General features: G+C 71.6%; 3 protein-coding genes across 3 annotated transcripts; all 3 read right to left on the bottom strand.

Annotated features, from left to right (window-relative positions):
- Positions 1 to 2176: 2176 nt before the first annotated feature.
- Positions 2177 to 4267, bottom strand: AURANDRAFT_58588 (hypothetical protein; the record flags this gene model as incomplete). The annotated part of the gene is made up of 1 exon (XM_009034318.1): positions 2177 to 4267. The coding sequence occupies one exon, from the start codon at positions 4265 to 4267 to the stop codon at positions 2177 to 2179; it is 2091 nt and encodes a 696-aa protein (XP_009032566.1).
- A 1673-nt stretch (positions 4268 to 5940) lies between these two features.
- AURANDRAFT_60856 (hypothetical protein) lies at positions 5941 to 10008 on the bottom strand (the record flags this gene model as incomplete). Its single annotated transcript, XM_009034317.1, has 2 exons — positions 5941 to 7507; positions 8702 to 10008. 2 exons carry the CDS (start codon positions 10006 to 10008, stop codon positions 5941 to 5943), a joined length of 2874 nt encoding a protein of 957 aa, XP_009032565.1.
- Positions 10009 to 12627: 2619 nt separating this feature from the next.
- Positions 12628 to 19499, bottom strand: AURANDRAFT_70602 (hypothetical protein; the record flags this gene model as incomplete). The annotated part of the gene is made up of 2 exons (XM_009034316.1): positions 12628 to 13843; positions 15472 to 19499. The coding sequence occupies 2 exons, from the start codon at positions 19497 to 19499 to the stop codon at positions 12628 to 12630; spliced, it is 5244 nt and encodes a 1747-aa protein (XP_009032564.1).
- Positions 19500 to 20479: the final 980 nt, after the last annotated feature.

Raw genomic sequence — 20479 nt, forward strand, 5'->3', positions numbered from 1 at the left:
GCGCCGTCGCCGCGACGCGCGACGCCGCCGCCGCGACCGTCGTCCGCCTCGTCGACGACACGGGCGAGCTCGACGCCCTCGCGCCGCGCCGCGCGCTGCCGGCGGCCGCCGCGCGCGCGCTCGCGGCCGCCGAGCCCGGCGACGCCGTCGCCGCGACGCTCCGCGCCGCGGACGCGCGCGGGACGAGGGTCTTCCTCCTCGCGGACCTCAGGCTCGCCGCCGCGTGAGCGAAGCGCTCGAGTCGGCGTAAGTGTCGTGCCGGCGCAGCCACGAACGTCCGCCGGCGGCCGCGCGTCCTCGAAGACGCGGACGAGCTCCTACCCCCTCGCCGCCGGCCGCGGCGCCCCCCGTGCTCCCTGCCGTGCTCGGCTGCTTGGCCGAAGCGAAGGCATGTGAGGATAGCGGGAGGCGCTGGGCACGCCCTGCAGGCCACGCGTAGCGCGTCGGTGGAGATCGAATCCTTTTTCTCCGCGGCCATCGCCGCCCGCGGCAACGTCGGCAGGCCAGGCTTGGGTGAATCCTCCTTGACGCCGTGACACCGGCGCTCGCTCTCAACCCACCACTACTTGTATCGCCCCGCGTCGCCCTTCCCGTCGCCCTTCCATCTACAGGGGGTCGCTCGTTCGGGCCCACATTCCTCCCGTCGAAACCCCCTCCCGATTTCGTCCACTGCGCCATGACATTTTGAGAGCGGTGGTCGGTCAGGTGCCACCTCCGTCTCGAACTCCGACCTCTGCTCGCGCGCCCGCTGTGTGAGCAGCTACACGTCGTATTCTCCCTCGAAATCGTCGCAAACGCGTGCGCCATCGTTCGAACCGTCGGTTTTGTCGTCGTCACGGGATGATTGGACGAGCGAGAGATCTTAACGACGCACCGAGCGCGCCACAAGCTTCGAGGAGGACCCCGTCCTCGTCGGCCTGCGCCACGAGCACTCGATCGGCCTCCGGCCCTTCGCGGCCTTCGACGTCCCCGAGCACGTCCGCGTCAGCCTTGGCGAGCGGCCAAGCCGCGACGTCGTCGACGTCGCGCCGCGGTTCGCCAACGACACATGCGGTCGCCGTCGCGGGCTCAGCCTCACACCGCGCGGCCGGGGATCTCGCTATCGAAATTGCAAAGATCGAAATCAACCAAAGCGCGCAAACCCCCGCGCAGGCCAAACATGAAGAACATGTTGAAGATCATCATCGCTCTCCTCCTCGGCGCCACGGGATCGGCGGCTCTACCGATCCCCACGCCCGCCAAGACCGCAGCGGAGCGCGCACCGGGCACTGCCGTAATGGAACGCCTGAATCGCCGCTTTCACCAAGGCGGTGCGGGAATACTGATACACCAATTTGATTACAAAGATGGACCCAATCCTCATGCGTTGTGGTGGCAGCAATGCCGCAGCACCGGTCTCCATGTCACTATTCTGCATCTCTCGTCAATGGTCAGATGCAGTTTCATCCCGGAAGAATTCCGATTTACAGCGACTTTCAAGCTGGCTTTGTCTTGCGTGCAGACGTTCCCGTTCTTTGTGCATATCCTCGTGACGTGGGCAGCCAAAAACGTGAGTGTAACCTCGCCAGCAAAGCGTGCATTCCTGGCTGTGTGAACACTCGGACCAAGATGGTTCTTTGGTGCAATGGAACGTACAAGTCGCCATGCGCGTTTCGTCCGGATGACATTCACACCATGTTGAACGAGAAAGCTTCGATTGTGCAAGCGTCAAATACGTCGTACTGGACAAATGAGGTTGTGATCGGCTCTGCTGACATACACAAGATGATTGAAGCCGTTTTCTTCATTTCCCGCCCAGGGCACGTGGGTCATACTTCACCTGAAGATGACTGCGATAAACCTGACCACAATCAGGATTGGATGACACCGCGGTGCGAAAGATTCGCTAGAGCTGCCCATCACTCTCTGGTGCAGTACATCAAAGTGAGAAACATTTCCGAGTCGCTTCCCGCGCTAGCATCGTTCGATGCTGAAGATTGGGCGCAGCCTTTCCGCGTAGTCCTTTCTTAGTTAGCAAGCTGATTTTTGAGTTTGCGAAAACGTCAGCTCGTGGCAGCGCGGTGGGATGCCCGCTGCAGTCGACAGCTCCCCGGACCCATCTGCTGCCCAGAGCCAGGCAGAGTACTACTGGAGTTTTAACGGGGAAAGGAGAGGAGTGGGGAAAGGGCGCCGCGGCCTAGCCCTTCATGTTGCCGACGGCGCCCTGGACGAGGTCGCCGATGGCGCCCTCGGACGTCTTGGGGAGCTTGAAGTAGCGGCCCATCGCGGCGTCGGCGATGTCCTTGGCGAGGCCCGTGGAGACGAACTTGTTCTCCGTGTCGAGCATGAGGAGGGAGAAGCCCGGGATGGATCCCAGCTGCTTCGCCGTGTCGATGAGCTCGTCCTTGAGCGCCGCGCGGTCGGGCTTCGTGCCCGGCTCGGGCGCCTCGTCGGTGCCGAGCGACACGGACAGCGGCACGTTCGCGCGGCCGTCGCCGATGCAGACGACGACGACCTTGCCGACGTCGCCCGACTTTTGCGCGTTCATGCCCGTGCGCGCGGCGACGGAGAGCGCGTGCGCGAGCGGCGAGCCGCCGCCGCACGCCATCGTCTCGAGCCGCTTCTTCGTCAACGCGATGGACCGCGTGGGCGGCACGAGCACGTCGGCCCGGTCGCCCTGGAAGGGGATGAGCGAAATCTGGTCCCGCGACTGGTAGGCCTCCGTGAGCAGGCTCAGCGCCGCGCCCTTGGCCGCCTGCATGCGGTTCAGCGCCATGGACCCGGACGCGTCGACGACGAAGATGATGAGGGAGCCGGCCTTGCGGGCCATGCGCTTCGTGCGCACGTCGCTCTCCTCGATGAAGACCGAGCGCCCCATGGTCTTCTTCGTCGGGTTCGCCGTCGCGCGCTCGCGCCGCGGCTTCTGGTACGGCGCGGCCGCGCGCATCGTCGCGTCGACCGCCAAACGGCGCACCTTGCCCCGGGGCAGCTGCGCCTTGATGTAGCGGCCCCGGTCCTCGGAGAAGACGAGGCCCCGGCCCCCGGACTTGCCCTGCTTCTGCTTCGTCGCGAAGGCCAGCAGCTCGGGGTCGATGGGCACGCCCTCCGCGTCGAACATGAACTCGTCGGGCAGCTCGGGCTCCTCGGGCTCGGGCTCGGCCACATCCTCCTGGTCCTCCTGGTCCTCCGGGGGCTCCTGGTTCTCGCGGTCCTCGAGGTCCTCGTCGAGCTCCTCGTCCATCTGGTCCGACGGCGGCGGCGGCGGCGGCGGCGGCGGCGGCATGTCGAGGTCCGGCGGCTGCTCCGGGTCGGAGACGAAGGAGCTGCGGGGCACGATGGCCAGCTTGACGGCGAGCTTCAGGTCCTCGCTGTCCACGCGGTCGCGGCCCGCGAGCGCCGCGGACGCGCGCGCGACCTCCGACGCGTAAATGTCCGCGCGGTGGCCCTGGACGCCCGCGCGCACGGCCTCCTCGCACAGATAGACGAGCTGGTCCCGGGAGATGGTCACGTCCTTGATCTCCTCGCGCGCGAAGACGATGCGGGACCGGAGCGCGTCCGACGCCTCCAGGTCCTCGTCGAGCGCCGCCGCGCGGCTCGCGCCGCCCGCGGCGAACTTGAGCACCGAATCCACGGCGTCGGCGCGCTGGCTCACGTCCAGCGGCGCCGCGTCGGCCGACAGCGCCACCGCGATGCGGTCCAGGAGGTGGTCGCGCATCTCGCCCTCCTCGGGGTTGAACGTCGCGATCAGGAGCGGCTTGCAGACGTAGGTCACGGAGATGCCCTCGCGCTCGACGATGACCTTGCCGTCGGAGATGACCTGGAGCAGGATGTTCGTCGCCTCCGAATCCAGGAGGTTGATGTCGTCGACGTAGAGCACGCCGCGGTGCGCGCGCGCGAGCAGGCCGGGCTGGAAGACGGACTTGCCCTCCTTGACGCTCTGCTCGACGTCGATGCTCCCTAAGAGCATGTCGTCCATGACGTTGAGCGGGATCTGCACGAAGGGCGCGCGCACGACCTCCGTCTCGAGCGCCAGCAGGTTCTCGGCGACGCTCCCGCCCTGGTCCTCGAGCTGCTTCCGGAGCAGGCTGTCCATCTCCGTGGGCATCTCCGGGTCCACGTTGTACTGCGAGTCCTTGACCTTCTCGATGGGCGGCAGGAGCGAGTGGAGCGCGCGCGCCATGACGCTCTTGGCCGTGCCGCGGCCGCCGCTGATGAGCACGCCGCCCATGTCGCGGTTCACGGCCGCGAGGAGCAGCGCCGTCTTGATCGACTCCTGGCCCACGACCATGGACAGCGGCAGGCCGTCCGTGGCCTGGTCGCCGGCGACGGACGCCGTCTTGGGGCCGCCGTCCATCTTCGCCTCCATGGCCGCGAGGCGCTCCTCCGGCGACAGCGTCGCCGCCGACGGCGCGACGCGCGAGAAGGCGCGCGTTCGGTGCGGGAAGGCGTGGTACGACGTCGCCACCGACAGGCACGACGCCGCGAGGAGCGCGCGCATCATGTCGACCGTCGCGCGCGGCTAGTTGCACGAGACGAGACGGCGAAGCTGAGTACTCAGCTCGGAGACAATCTCGAGCTTCAATGCGGCGGGTGTGGGTGCAAACGATCCACGTCCTCCTCGATGCATCGCCGACATCTTGAACGACGTTGCCCCTCTTATTTCACGATGGTGACTCCATTCGAGCCTCGTAAAGCCCAATGACCACCTAGGACCATGGCCTGGGGTGCCACCGGGCACTTCACATTGGTCGCCCTCGCCGCGGGCTGCCTGCCGGCGCCGACGCCGCCGTCGCCGCGCTTCCTCCTGCACCGGCATCTGGTCACGGAGGCCTTTGTGGTGCACCGCTTCGGCGCCCACGACGCGTCGCGCTACCTGAGCCTGCTGCGCGTGCCCGACGCCTGGGCCACGCGACCGGACGAGCACTGGCTCTTCCTCAAGAACGGGTCCTGGCCCAACGCCGCGCTCCGGAGCTCCCTCCTCGCCTTCGCGGGCTGCGGTCCGACCTTAAAGACGCGGACCGGCGGCTCCTGCGTCCGCGGCGGCGTCGAGGTCCTGCGCGGCGCGCGCGAGGCGCACAACGCCGCCCTGCGCTTCGACGCCGGGCCCGTGCTCTGGGGCCTCGCGGGCCTCACGTCGCCCGCGCACCCCGCGGCGGAGCTCCTGCTCGCCCGGTCCGCGCCGCTCAACGGCAGCCTCGCATCCGACGCGGCGACCTACCCGCGCCTCGGCTACCGCGCCGAGGGCTGCGTCGAGCGCCGCGCGGGCAAGGACGGCTGCGAGTACGACGGGCGGCTGAGCCTCGCGGCGAGCGGCGGGCGCGCGTTTCTCTACGCGCGCGCGAACACGAACCCGCGCGGCGGCGGCCGCCACGTGCAGGTCGCGCGGCTCCGCCGGGGCGCCTGGTCCCCCTTCGCGCCCGTGAAGTTCGCCAAGGGCGCGGCGCCGCCCTACGACGTCCTCGGCGACGGCCGGCGGTCCACGGAGAGCGCGGACATCTACTACGCGGCCGTCGACGCGAACCCCGCCGACGAGTCCACGCTTTTGGGCCTCTTCCCGACGGTCGTCGCCGAAGCCGGCCGCGACGGCGCCGCGATCCTCGCCGCGGTCTCCTGCGACGGCGCGCACTTCTCGCCGCCGGAGCCGCTCCTCAACAGCTCGCACGTCGGCGGCGAGATCGTCGACCACGTCGTCGACGGCCTCGCGCGCGACGGCGACGACGTGTTGATATTTGTCCACGCGGGCGTGCCGGGCACGGCCGAGAAGGCCTGCGCGTACAAGGCGCTCTTCCCGAAGCCCGGCGTGAAGTCCGTGAAGCGCGCCGCGCCGACGGGCTGGCGGCCGCCGCCGTCGGAGGTCGTCGGGCTCCGCGTCCCCCTGGCGAACCTTCGGCGCTTCACGGACCGGGCGCGGGCCCACCTCCCGGGCTGCCGCGGCGGATAGGTGTGTTTTAAGGCGCGCCGCTACAGCTGGCGCTTGTAGAGCTTCTTCTTGCGCTCGTCGTAGTCGCGGGTGCAGAAGAAGACGGGCGCGCGCTTGCCCTTGGGCCCCGCGGCCTTGGCGGGGCCGTCGCTGTCGTGGACGACGACGGCCCCCCGGACGTACTCGAGGGGCGTCGAGTGGATGGACCGCGCGAGGACGAGCTCGTCCTTGGCGTCGACGTCGGCGCCGAGCTTCTTGTCGAGGTCCGACTTCTTGTAGAACCACCGGAAGGCCATGACGGGCGTGTTGTCGTCGCTGTCGACGTAGATCTCGACGCAGAGCACGGTGTAGCGCGCGTTCGGGTTGCCCGGCTCGCAGATCTGGGGCGCGAGCGTCTCCGCGCCCGTCTTGCCCCGCCTGAGGTCCCAGGACGCGCCGCCCCAGGACGCGCGCGCGCGGTCGTAGAAGCGCCGCGCCGCGCGGTCCGCGAGCGGTAACAACACGCTCTCGCGCACGGCGCGCTCGCCGGCCCAGTCGTCGCAGACGACGACCCGCGCGCCGTCGTCGTCGTCCTCCTCGCTCGATTCCGAGTCCGAGGCGTCGTCGTCGACGCCGTGCTCGGCCTCGAAGGCGCCGACGGACGAGTCGTCGTCGCCGTAGTAGGTGCGCCGCGCGTAGAGCGCCGCGAGCAGGTCGCCCGTCACGGACCGCCGCAGCGGCGCGTCGTCGCCGCAGCGCTGCTTCGCGACGTGATTGACGTCGCCGCCGTGAGCTTCTAAAAGCGCCTCGCACTCGCCGCGGCCCGGCCGCGCGCCGCTCTGCACGCCGACGGCGCGCCGCTCCAGGGCGCTCCGCGCGCGGCTCACGTCCATCTTCGCCGCGAAGAGCGCCTCCAGAGCCAAAGCGTCCGGCGGCGAGCAATCGACGACGACGCGCGGCGCGTCGCCCGACTCCGGCGGCGGCAGCAGGCTCCAGGCGCCGGGGCTCGCGGGGCAGGCCGGCGACCCCAGGGCCAACCGCGGCGGCGGCGACCGGGGCGGCGGCGACGGCGGCGCCGCGCCCGTGCCGACGTCGCACGACCCGCGCGGCGGGCTCGGCGCCGACGGCGCGCGCGGCCGCCCCGCGGGCGACAGCGGCGGCGGCGCCGCGGCGCGCAGCGCCGCCAGCACGCCGCCGGGCGACGCCGGCGGGCTCGGCGGTAGAGGCAGGGCCGGCACGAGCGCCCGGAGCCTCGCGAGGTCGTCCGCCGCGTCGGCGCTCGGCGCCCACGCGGCCGCGTAGAGCAGGTCCGGCTCCGGCGCGTAGTTCTCCGGCGCGCAGGGCGGCAGCGCGGCGCGGTCCAGCGGCTCGAAGCGCCGGTCCGCGCCGGACGTGCAGCCCATGGACGCGCGGCGCGTCTTGCCGTCTTTGGGAGACGGCGCGCGGCCCCACTGCGGCGCGCGCGCGACGGCCGTCGGGTCGTAGCGGCTCACGACGCCCTTGGCGCGGCCGGACCGCGTCGTGCCGCCGCCGCTCGACGCGTCGTCGTCGGCCTTGCGCTTGCTCCCGGACGCCTTGGCCGCGGCGGCCGGCCGCCGCGCGAGGCTGGACGGGCTCGCGGGGCACCGCCTGGGGGCTGGCGATGCGGGCCGGTCCGCGGCGCCCTGCCCCGGGCTACCGGCCGACGGGTTCCGCTCGCAGGACTTGACGTGCTTCTTGCGCGACATGGGGTGCTGGAACGACTCACCGCAGTGTGGGCAGTCGCCGCTCCACGGCGCGCGCTTCCGCGGCGGCTCCTTACTCTTCGATCCCTCGCCCACGGCGGGTGCCGATCGCTTAGTAGGCTTGGCCGGGGACGGCATGGACATCGAGGGGGCGCGACTCGTCTCCCGGGACACGTTAATTCATCGCGCACCGCATCGTCCCACCGCTGAGTTCACCCTTTTGAACCTGAAACCGCCGGGGGTTTGCGCGCTTCACGCCTCCCGACGCCCTCAACTCAAGGACACGTCGCAGCCTCGATGGGTCGGCTTTCATGCGCAGTGTATGGGCTGGGGTGTCGGTTCACGACGCTTGGCGGGTTTTCAATCCGCGCGACGCGGCGCGAAGAGGCCGCGCGCCTTCTGGCAGCACTACGAGCGACGCCGACATATATAGGAAGCTTACAAGCGCCCCGGAATACTGGCGGCTTCCGTCGTCGCGATGCCTGCGCGGGAGTGGCGCGGTCCGGGCGCCGCGGACGAACGCGCGCGCGGTCGAGGGCGCGATCGAGTGGACGTCTCAGTAGAGAATTGGGTTCAAGATTTTCAGCAACGGCGAACCTTTGGAAAGACTAATCGGTATATATCACCGACGTCCTCTACACACGTGTGGGTCCTCCGCCGGACGCGGGCGCACGCCGTCCTCGCGGCGAGCGTCGCGTCGCCGCACCTACGCCCCCGCGACACGCACGGGCGGCGATCGTCGTCCCCGGTGCCGTGTCCACACACGCGCTCATCTGGCCTCTCTGCGCTCTCAACGGGCGGCGATCGTCGCCTCCACGGGGCCTGGGCAGCGATCACCACCGAGCTTCGAGAAGCTGTGCGCTCTCAGGGGCCTCTCGCGGCAGCCCTGCCGCGTCGCGCGTCGCTTGTGGCTGCGCGGCGAGTGTGGGAGGGTCAGCGACGACCGAGGCGCGTCGTGGCGGATGTTGCTCACGCGCGGCGAGCGACGGCAGCCAGTCCTTGTGCGATCGCCAAGGCTGCGGCAGCTCCGGCGGCTCGCGCGCCGCCGCCGCCGGACAGCGACGCCGTCGCCGACGAGGTGCGCAGAACACGAGGTTACGCCGCCTGGACGTCGAGGACGCGGTCCCCGAGGCGCTGGCTCAGGCGCCGCATCGTCGCGAAGGCGGACACGTGGACGGACCGCGCGGCGATGACGAAGCCGACGACCGCGAGCGCGCGCCCGCGCTTCGCGTCGTGCGTCTCCGCGGCGACCCAGAGCCCCAGCAGCAGCGCCGGGTGCGCCGCGCGCTGCCAGTCGACGCCCGCGCGGTGGAGCGCGTAGGCCACGTAGAGCTCCGTCGCCGCGTAGAGGAGGAAGACGAGGAGCCCGATCGCGGCGGCGCCGAGCGTGAGCACCTCGCGCAACGCCCCGAAGCGCGCGGGCCGGTAGGGGTGGATGTCGACCCGCAGCCAGCGATACAAGCGCCAGCGCTGCGCGGGCGACGTGCCGGCGAGGCCCGCGCCCCCCAGCAGGAACGCGAGCGTCAGGAGGCCCGCCGCGGCCAGGGAAACGGCCCCCCTTTCGCTCTGCAAAAAGGCCGCGACGCGCGTGCGCTGGATGCGGTAGGCGTACTTGCACTGGTCGCAGCGGAACTGGGCCCGCGCGTCCGGCGCCGCCGCGCGCCACGCGTTCAAGCAGGACACGTGGACGTGCCGCATGGACCCGGAGCAGAGGCACGGCGAGATGAGCGGGTCGTCGCGGCTCGCCTCCTCGGAGAAGCAGATGCGGCACATGGGCGGGCCGTGGTCCTCGGCGGGCTGCGGCGGGCGCGCGACGTGCGGCGCGTTCTCCCGCGTCGGCCGCGGCCTCGCGGGTTCGGCCTCGGGCTTCGGCGGCGCGAGGAACAGCACGCTCTCCGCGTCGCAGCACGCGCCGACCTCCGCGTCCCCGTCCAGGATCGTCCCGTCCTTGACGACGCGGCACTCGCGCCAGCGCCGCGACGGCACGGCCGCGAGCGACGCGAGCTCCGCGGCCGCGCGCCGCGCGACGTCGGAGACGAGGTCGTCTCCTAAACACTCGACGAGCGCCTCGCCGTCGCTCGGCCGCGTCGTCCGCACGACGAACGCATGGCTCGGCCGGCGCCGCAGGGCGAGGCGCGCCGACGGCCAGAGGCCGGACGCCTGGAGCGTCGTCTCTCTGAAGGCGGCGACCGGCAGCGGCGCCTCGGGGTACTCCGTGGCGTCGTTGAGGGTCCAGCCGCCGGCGAAGCAGTCGCCGAAGCCTTCGGCGGCGAGGTAGCGCACGACGACGTCGCCGACCTCGTCCGGCGCGAAGCGCCGCCGCCGCTGGTGCGTCGTGTTGCGCGCGCTGTGGATGTCGATGGTCAGCGTCGCGCCCTCCGCCGGCTCGGCCGGGAGGGCGGCCATACGGTTTGCGGGTGTGGAGGGTGGGTCGGACGCGCCGGTTCGTTGCGCGCAGGGCCGCCGAGCTCGATCAGCTCAGGCGCTGTAAGACGACACAGGCCATAGCCCAGTCGACCAGGCCGACGATGCACCTCGACACGATGGCTGATTGAGCTGCCCATATGCGCAGCCCCGTGCTCGCCCTGCTGGCCGCCGCGCACCCGTCGGTCGGCGACTACGTCGGGCGGACCGTCGGCGTCTACGACTCCATCGAGCAGGTCGCCGAGGAGTTCGGCGAGGCGCCGCCGCCGACGGCCGTGCGCGCCGCGAACCGGCGCCGCGCCGCGGACCTCGGCTTCGCCGGCGTGCAGAACGTGCAGATCGACCCGCCGACCTTGGACGCCGAGGAGGAGTTCGCGCGGCCGCTGGCGGCGCACCTGCGCTGCGACGCGTGCCACGCGTTCGCGCACCAGACCAAAAAGCGGCTCTTCGAGGCGACGGACGGACGGGAACGGGCGCTCGACGCGGCGGCCCGCATCGACTTCTTCGCCGCGCTCTGCCGCGAGGCCCTCGACGACTACGGCGTCAAGGAGATCGCCGACGCCAAGGGCTGGAAAAGGAACCGGCTCTCCGGGCCCGGCACCGAGGCCGACTACGTCACGGCGATGATGACCGGCGGCGGGCCCTGGCCCGGCCGCCTGCGGCAGCGCTGCGGCGAGATCGTCGGCGACGTCGGCGAGGACGCGCTCTACGCCATGTGGCTCCGCGACGGCAAGGAGCTCACGAACACGGTCTGCGTCGACGCGACGGGTGACTGCGACGTCCGCGTCGACCCGCCCAAGGTCAAGGTCACGGCGCCCCGGGGCGGCGCCTTCGAGCGGAAATTCCGCAAACCCCCGAAGAAGAAGAAGAAAAGGGACGAGGCCGAGCTGTGACTAAGGAGCGTCGGTTGGCGGGGAGGGGTGGAGAGGCGACGCGTACGGGGGTGCACCGGGTCTCGGTGCGGTCTCCCGGACGGGGCCGGTAAAGACATCAGCTTGAACCTCGCGCACTTGCAGAAGACGACCTCGAGCTCAATTCTAAGCCGCGTCACGCACGTCGTACCGCGCGCGCGCGCGTGATTGCAAAATGGTGCGCTCGTCGCTGCTGCTCCTCGTCGCCGCGCGGTGCGCATTGGCGCGCGTGCGTCTCTCCGGAGTTCAAGGACCCCGTTTGCGCTTGGGCGACGTTATTGGCGGATTCCGAGCGAGCGGTGGGCTTTCATCGGCGGAGATCGCCGCAGCTGCCGAGACCGCCGCCGGGCCCACCGCAGCTACGAAGGCCGCCGGCGTGGTCGACGACGTCACGTCGGAGGACTACGAGATGACGATCACCTTCGCGCGGCCGGGCGAGGAGCCGCGGGACGTGCGCGTCACGCGCGGCACGCTGCTCCAGCTGCTGGACCAGGGCCGCCTGCGGCGGCTGGAGGACGGCACGTTCACCACCCCCGAGGAGCCCGCGGCGGCCGCGCCGGCGCCGGCCGCCGAGGAGCCGCGCGTCGACGCCGCGCCCGTCGAAGTCGCGTATTTCGTCGCGCTCCTCGAAGCGGCGTTGCAGTCGGCCGCGGAGGAGGCCACGGCGTCGACCGGCGACGAGGAGGCGGCGGTGGAAGCGGCGTTCCTCGAGGCCGAGGCCGCGGCCGCGAAGGCCGCCGAAGAGGCGGCCACGGCCGCGAAGGCCGCCGCGGACGCGGCGGCCGCCGCGAAGGCCGCCGAGGAGGCGTTCATCGAGGCCGAGGCCGAGGCCGCGGCGCGCGTCGAGGCCGAGGCCGCGAAGACCGCCGAGGCTGCGGCGCGCGTCGAGGCCAAGGCCGCGGCCGCGAAGGCCGCCGGCGAGGCGGCGGCGGCCGCGAAGGCCGCCGAGGAGGCCGCGCGCGTCGAGCGCGTCGAGGCCGCGGCCGCGAAGGCCGCCGAGCAGCAGGCCGCGCGCATCGAGGCCGCGGCCGCGCGCGTCGAGGCCGAGGCCGCCGCCGAGGCCGCGGCCGCCGCCGAGGCCGCGGCCGATGCCGCCGCCGAGGCCGCGGCCGCCGCCGAGTTCGAGGCGGTTATCGACGAGGACTACATCGACCTCGACGAGATCCCGGAGGAGCCCGCGTTCGCGACGCCGCTGGAGGAGATCCGCGCGTTCGAGCCCGTCCCCGCTTCCCCCGTCGACGCGCAAACCGTCCAGCAGCGCGTGCCGGAGATGTTCGCCGACGGCTACGGCGACATTCTCGTGGCGCGCTTCGCGCGCAAGTTCGGCGCTGAGGTCGCGGAGGCCGAGAACGTCCGGCGGGCCTACGAGCAGTTCCTCGTGATCAAGGCCGTCGGCGGCGACTTCGACGGCACGTTTTACTCCCCGCCGCCGCTCGTCGACGAGATGTGGCTCCTCCACGTCATGGACACGACCCACTACGGCCGCCAGTGCGAGCGCGCCTTCGGCCGCGTCGTCCACCGACCCGGGCGGTGCATCGACGACCCGGACGGCACCGCGGACCCGGCGACGCGCTTCCGGCGCATCGGCGCGACGCACCTCGCGCTCACGTACCGCTTCGGCGCGAAATTCGACCAGCGCATCTGGCACTGGCACAAGTAAGAGCGACCTCGCTCTAAAAAAGGGGGCGCCTTAGTGGAGGAGCGCGCGCGCGGCCTCGGCGAGCTCCGCCGCGGCCGGGGACACGTCGCCGCCCTTGCGGCCGTTGAGGTCCGCGCCGCCGTCGCGGGACCAGTCGCCCGTCTCGCGGTAGCCGCTCGGCAGCAGGCTCGCGCGGCCGAAGATGTCGGCGAGGTCGCAGGTCGTCCCGCCCGCGGCGGCGGCGCCGCCCGGCGACGCGTGCTTGAGCAGGTCCTCCGGCGGCGGCGCCGCGGCCTGGAGGCGCACCGCGTCCGCCAGGTCGTCGACGCGCGCCCAGTCCGGCACGGGCTTCGACGGCAGCAGCGGCGACGGGTCCTCCGACGAGCCCGACGACGAGCTCCGCGCCGCGGCGTCCGGCGGCGGTACGCCCGCGCCGGCGGCGCTCTGCGACTCGCGCGGCGGCGGCGGGCACGGCGGCGGCAGCGCGACCAGCTCCTCGAAGGTGAGCAGCGACACGTCCTCCGGCGCCGCGAAGACGGACCGCTGGGGCGCGCAGTCGAAGAGCCGCTTGCCGAGGCGCGTGCCGTCGCCGCCGAGCTCGTGGGCAGTGACGAGCTCGACGCCCAGGAGCGCGCCGCCCGCGACCTCCAGGACGCAGCGGACCTTGGCCGCGGCGCGCGCGGCGCCGACGGGCACCCAGACCATCTTGTCGACGAGGAGCGGCGCGACGGACGCCGCGTCGAGGGGCTTGTCTTCCTCCTCCTCTTCCCAGCACCGATTGTTGAGCGCCGCGACCCAGCTGCCGTCCGCGCGCGCGAACGACCCGCCCTCGAGGAGGTGCGACAGGCGGCTCGCGGACGACCAGCGGCTGCCACCGCTCAGCTTCGGCGCCGTCAGGCCGCTGCACTCGCTCATGGACGACCGGTTCTCCTTTTCGTCGTTTTCGCTCGCGGCGCGCGGCGCGAGCGACGCGCGCGACGACAGCTCCATGGGCGCCGGCGCGGGCGGCGCGGCGAGCGACGCCCGCGAACTCAGCTCCATGGGCTCCGCCTTGACGGGCGTCGACCCCAGCGACAGCCGCTGCTTCTCGCGCTTCAACCGCTCCGACGCGTCGTTCCGCACGCGCGCGCTCCGCGACCCGGGCGACTCGGGGAGCTGGAGCGTCGGCGGCGTGCAGAAGGATTCGCGGAGCGGGCCCGCGCGGAAGGCCAGGGGCTCCTTCGAGTTGGGGGACACGCGCAGGCGCTGGCGCTCCCGCGACATGCGGCTGCTCAGTTCTGACCGGGGATTCGCCGAGCGCGGCGGCGTGCGCGGCGGTAGCTTTTGGGGGGTGTTCTTGGGTGACTCTGGAGCCATCATGGAGGACGTGTGGTGGGTCGTGACGGACGACGCGTGCCAGGAACTTGTCCAACGGCGGCGACGCGGCGTGTCGAGCTGCCTCTGAGCTCGGCTCGACGCGCCTCGCTCCACATCGTCGCGCGCCGCTGCCACACGGCGTGCCCGGACGCGGACGTCCATCGGCGTCGTGGTCGAGGTCTGCTCGAGCATCTCGACACCACCGGTCGAGCGCGCGCAAACCAAACCCCGACAAAACCATGCCCCGCGGCAGCAAGTGCCTGCGGGCCCTGCGCGCGCACATGATCGCGACGCCGAGCGCGCCGCCGGAGATCGTCGACGGCGAGGTCGTCACGGCCTCCGGTAAATTCGCCTGCGACGCGCCGACGGGCTACCGGAGCTCGCGGTCCGGCGCGGGCGTCTACTCGCTCGAGGCCGTCGTGCTCCTCCTCCGGACGGCCAAGTCGTCGGACTACCTCAAGGCGTGCCTCGCGAAGAAGCTCCAGAACGTCGTGCTCGGCGACCAGGGCGACCTCAAGGCCTACCTCACGGGCGCGGCCGCGGACAGCGCGCAGCTCGAGGACGACGACGCCGACGACGACGTCGCGGCGCCGTCGTCGGACGAGCCGGCGAAAACCGACGCGCCCGCGGCCGACGCCGCCGCCGCGGCGGGCGTCGGCTACGACGGCATCCCCATCTACGACCGCAACCACGGCCTCCTGGTCCCGGGCAAGGACTACACGTTCGCCGTCGAGCTCTACGAGCGCTTCGTCAAAAAGGAGCGCAAGGAGCGCCAGGAGAAGCACGACGAGAAGGTCCGCGAGAAGGAGCAGGCCGAGAAGGACATCGCCGCGGGCAAGGACCCGAAGAAGCGCAAGCGCGACGAGCAGCGCGCGAAGGACAAGGCCGCGGCCGCGGAAGCGGCGAAGAAGAAGCGGCGCGCGGAAGCCGCGGCCAAGGCCGAGGGCGAGCCGAAGCGCGAGAGCGTGGGCATCATCATCGTGCCCGCGGCCATGACGTCTACCGTGACGCTCCTCAACGTCGCGGATCTGCTGGAGAAGGGCAAGTTCGCGACCGTCGCCGAGAAACGAGCGGCGGGCGCGAAGAAGGAGCCCATGGTCCGCATCGAGCGCGTCGCCGGCGACGGCACGATCCAGTCCTACAAGATCGTCGACAACCCCCAGCGCCTCAGCGACGCGGACTGGAAGCGCGTCGTCGCCGTCTTCGCGGCGGGCGCGGCGTGGCAATTCAAGGGCTGGAAGTACGCGAAGCCCGTCGACATCTTCAACCGCGTGCTCGGCGTGCACCTCAAGTACGACGACGCCGAGACGGTCCCCGAGGTGAAGAAGTGGAACGTGACCGTGCTCACGGTCAACAAGTTCAAGCGCCACCTCGACCCGACGACCGTCGTCCAGTTCTGGCGCCTCCTCGACGACTTCCTCGAGAAGCGCAAGAAGGCCATCGCGGGCATGAAGGCGCGCAAGAAGTAAGCGTTGCGCGCTTATGTGCAGGGGGGCGCGGCGGGGGGCTATGATGGGGTGTGTACAAAACGCGCTTCACTCGCCGAGGAGGAGCGGGTCGTCGTCGTGGACGAAGTGGGAGCCGCCGCCGCATCGCCAGCCGCCGCCCTCCCGGTGCCAGGAGAAGCCCGCGGGGCAGGGGCCGAGGTCGCGGAGGCGCTGGAGGATGTCCGCCTCCGTGAGCGCGTCGTCGTCGCGGTCCGCGTCGTCGTCGTCGTCGTCGTCGGCCTTGGTCCGCAGCGCGATGTCGTAGGTCACCTGGGCCTGGAGCGCGCGGGACACGCCGCCCGCCTGGGTCGCCAGCGCCGCCGCGACGGCCTCCGCGTCGCCGCCGCGCGACGCGACGACGTACGACACGAGGTCCCCCGGGACCGCGCCGCCCGCGGCGACGGCCGCGAGCATTTTGGCCAGGTCCGCCCGCTTGTCGTCGGCATCGTAGCCCAGCGCCACGAGGGCCTCCTCGAGGGCGCCGTCGAGGTCGCCCGCGAGGTCGTCGGGGTCCGGCGATTCGCCGCCGGGCGCTTCGACCCTTTCCACCTCCGTCGCGACGTCGATGGCCGGCGGCGATATAACCGCGTCGGCCGTGAGGAAGGGGGACGGTGTCATCACCTCCTCGACGACCGGCGCGCTCCGCGTCTTCATGTTGAGCGAGAAGGCCGCGGCCGCCGTTAAAGCTTCGACCGTGACGTCCGTGGTCTCGCGCGTCGCGCACTCCACCGCCACCCGCCGCACGAAGTTCTCGACGTCGCGGCCGTTGGCCCAGTCCGGCGCGTCCACCAAGGGCTGGAGCGCCGCCTCGAGCTGGGACCGCTTCGGCAGGCCCAGCCGCTTCGTTTCGAGCATCAATTCCGCGACGTCCGCGGCGTCCGCCGCGTCAAAGTCCGGGAAGGACACGACGTCGGACACGCGGCTCTTGAGGCCCGGGTTCACCTTGTCCAGAAGCGTGTCCATCTGACCGGAATACCCCGCGAAGATGACGACCATCTTGCCCTTGTAGTCCTCCTCGGTCAGCAGCGTCACGATCTCGTCGACGGCCTCCTGCATGTAGGAGCGGCCCGTCGGGTCGTACAACCGATAGGCCTCGTCGACGAACAGCACCGCCCCCCGCGCCGAGTCGAAGACGTCGCGCGTCTTCTTCGCGGCCTGCCCCACAAAGCCCGTCGCGAGGTCCGACGCCGAGACCTGGACGACGTCCGCGGACGGCAGCACGCCCAGCGCCTCGAAGAGCATGCCCATGCGCCGCGCCACCGTCGTCTTGCCCGTGCCCGGCGACCCCTGGAAGCAGAAGGTCATGCCCAGGTCGTCGAGCGCGTCGCGGCCGCTCAAACGCGCGGCGTCGATGACCTTCTCGTACTCCGCGAGGCGGCTCTTGATGAACTCGCAGCCCACCAAACCTTCAAACACCAAGCTCTTGTCGGCGACGTGCGGCGCGGGCACGTAGAGGTCGTCGAGGATCAGCTCCGTCATCGCCGCGCGCTCCGCGGGGGGCACGTCTTTCAGCCGCGCCTCGGACCGACTCACGGCCTCGGACACCAAATTCCCGACGGCGCCCGCGTTGCCGAAATTGGGCCGCAGGCGCTGCTTCGCCAGCTTCAAACGCACGGCCGCCTTGGCGTCCGCGAAGGAGATCGTGCGCCCGCGCCGCTTCACCGCGGCGAGCAGTATCTTCAAAAGGGCCTGGTCGTCGTAGTCGTCGAAGCGGAACGCGTTCTCCAGCTGGAAGCGGCGCGCCAGGCCCGGGTTCCCGCGCCGCAGGAACTGGGTCATCTCCTTGTCGTAGCCCAGCAGGAGCACGCAGAGGTCCGCGCCCGCGTCGCCTCCCACCCGAGAGACGATCGCGTCGATGACGGACGACTTGTAGGGGTCGCCGTTGCCGCTCAGGCCGTCGCCGTGGCCGCCGTTGGGGTCCAACCCATAAGCCTCGTCGATGACGAGGACGCAGCCCTTGGCCCGGTCCAGCAGGGCCTGCGTCTTCTCCTCGGACTGGCCGAGCGCGGAGCCGACGAAATCCGGCGGCGTCGCCAACACGACGTCGCCCACGGACAGCAGCCCGATCTCCGCCAAGATCTTCCCGTAGAGGCCCGCCACCGTCGTCTTGCCCGTGCCCGGGTTGCCCAGGAAGACGCGGTTCAGCGCGACGTGCTGCAAGGGGAGCTCCAGCTCTTCGCGTTCGACGTTCGACGCGTGCAGCTCCAGCAGCTCGTCCACCGACGACTTGACGCTCCACAGGCCCTCCATGGCCCGCAGCGCCCGCAGCGGCTCCGATTCCGAGTGGTCCAGCGTCCGGTTGCCCAGCAGGTCCTCGCGCTCGAAGAGGAAGATGTCCGGCTCCTCGCCTCTCTTCCGCGCCGCGACGACGCGCGCGGACTGCTTCTCCGACGCGCTCTCCAGCAGCTGCGCCGCCGCGCGCGCGTTGCCGAAGCCCGGCGTGCCCCGGCCCTTGCCCAGGCGCCGCGCGGCGATCCTCAGATGCTTGTCGTCGGCGACGGCATATTTCGGGAACCGCTCGTCGAAGCGTCTTCTCGTGATCTCCACGAGCTCGTCGTCGCTAAAGTCCTCGAAGGCGACGTCGCGGCGGAAGCGACTCCGCAGCCCCGGCGACGACGCGAGCATCTGCTCCATGTCCTTGTCGTAGCCGCAGAGCACGACGGCGAGCGTCCCCGGGAACGCGTCCATCTCGGCCACCAACTTCTGGAGCACGCGCTTGCCCACGGGCGACCCCGAGGGGTCGAGCTGGTAGGCGTCGTCCACGAGGAGCGTGCCGCCGTCCTGGCGCGGGTCGCGGAGCTGGTGGCGCGGCGCCTTGATCTCGACGAACTCCGCGCCGTCCGCGTTGAGGCCGCGGACGTCGTAGGTGCCCGTCTTCGGGTCGCAGTAGACGACCGTGCCGGAGTGGCCCCAGGCGCCGGACCGCTTCACCTCGACGGCGTCGCCGACCTCCACGGTCGACGTCTGCGGATCCTTGAACTTCTTCATGAGCTTGTCGACGCCGTCGACGCCGTCGTCGAGGAGGCCGCCGCCCGTGACCTCGACGACCTTGCCCAACGGCGTCGCGCCGATCTCGCCGAGGAGCGACGCGTAGAGCTTGGACGCGACGGTCTTGCCCGTGCCCGGGTTGCCCCGGAAGACCGCGGAGAAGGACCGCTCGCTGAGGTCGTCGCCGCGCTCGACGTCGAGGGACACGGCGTCGACCAAGCCCCGGCAGAGCTCCTTGAGGGGCGCCAGGCCCACGAGCTCGTCGAGCGCCGTCAGCGACGCCGGGTCCTCGCGCTCCTCGACCAAGGGCGAGCTCTTCCGGCCGCCGAAGAGCCCCGTCTTCTCCGGCGCCGCCGCCTCCTCGTCGTCCTCGTCGACGACGACGGCGTCCGGGAGCCGCGCCTCCGCGCGGCGCGCGGACGCGGCCGCGACCCGCGCGAGCGGCGGCGCGGCGGCGGCCGCCGCGAGCGCGTGGCCGTAGGCCAGCGGCGCGTCCTCGAAGCCCCGCACGAAGGACTGGGCCAGATCCACGAAAGGCTCGAGCAGCTCGCTGTCCCGGGGGCAGCCGCAGGCGTAGTTCAGACCCTCGAGCTCGCCGAGCGACGCGTCGAGTTTCGAGTAGTCGCCGCCCTCGAGCTCCGCCTCGCAGATGGACGCTAGAATGCCCGTGGCCGTCGTCCACTCGTGCTCGCACTTCTGCCGCTCGAGGTAGCCCGCGCAGACGTCGTGCGCCGCGAGCCACTCCTCGCCCGCCATGAGGTCCAGGCACGCCTCGAATTCGAACTGCGCGGGCACGGCGTTCGCGAGCGAAGGCGCGGGCTCCTCGGCGTGCGTGCGGTCCACGACGCGGGTCACGAGCTCCTCGTGCCCGACAATCGGCATCAAACCCTGCACGAGCTGCGTGCAGGAGCCGTAGGCTTTCAAAGCGACGTCCAATTCTTCAAAGTCGTTCTCCAACAGGTGGACGCGCAGGTCCGCGCCCGCGGGCTCCGCCGCGTCGGCGTCGACGCGGTGGTGCCGGAGCTTGGGCAGGCGCAGGGCCAGGCCGTCGGCCACCGAAGCGCATAGCGCCACGGCCAGCAGGCGGCGCATCCTACCGCGCTCCCTTTTCTTCTGTTTGCTGCCGTGCACGAGCACGGAAATTTGTGGCAAAGGCCGACGTACGCCGTCGCGTGCGCTCGATGCCACGCGCCGCCGCAGCGCTCGGCCTCGCGGCTGCCGCTGCTAGGCGCCGCCGCCGTCGCCGCGTACCTCCGGAGACACCGGACTTCGCCGCTCGACGCGCGCATCGACGCCGTGCTGGCCTTCTGGTTCGGCGATGGCACGAAGAGCATCGACGTGCTGCAGCGGTCGCTCTGGTTCGCGCGGGGCAGCGCGCGCGACGCCGCGGACCGCGCCGTCGCCGCGGCCTTCGGCGCCGGTCTCGTCCGCGCGGCGATCGCCGGCGACCTCGACGGCTGGGCCGCGACGCCGCGCGGCGCGGTCGCATTGATCGTCGTCCTCGACCAGTTCGCGCGCCACGTCTTCCGCGGCGGCGACGGCGCGGCGGTGGAGGAAGCGTCGCGCAAGGCGCGCGCCGTCGCCGACCGCTGCTTCGGCGCCGCGGGCGTTTGGGACGCCGCGCGGTGTTTGTCGCCCGCGCAGCACGTCTTCGCGTTGATGCCCGTTCGCCACGGCGCGGCCGAGTTACCACCGAAGGACGAAGCGGCGGCCCTGCGCTCGCTCCTGGACGTCGTCGACGCGCGCGCCGCCAGCGACGACTTGGAGAAGAGGGCCCTGGACCGCTTCCGCGCGGCGACGGCGAAGCGGCTCCGCGAGGCGACGGCGCCGGCGGCCGCGGCCGTCGCGGACGCGTTCGGCGCGTTCGACGACGACGCCATCCTGGAGCGGCCCTTCGTGCCCTGCGCGCCGGCGGCCTTGAAGGCGGCCCTCGTGGACAGCGCCGTCGGCGCGTGCCTCGCGCGGTTCGTGCTCGACGAGTGCGCGCGGCGGGGCTACCGCGCGCGCGTGCTCGACGCCGGGGGGATCCTCGCGCTTCGACCGTCGGGGCAAGACCGTGCCGCTCTGCGTCG

The sequence above is a fragment of the Aureococcus anophagefferens genome (assembly GCF_000186865.1).
Source record: "Aureococcus anophagefferens unplaced genomic scaffold AURANscaffold_1, whole genome shotgun sequence".
In the NCBI taxonomy this organism is placed as follows: domain Eukaryota; class Pelagophyceae; order Pelagomonadales; family Pelagomonadaceae; genus Aureococcus; species Aureococcus anophagefferens.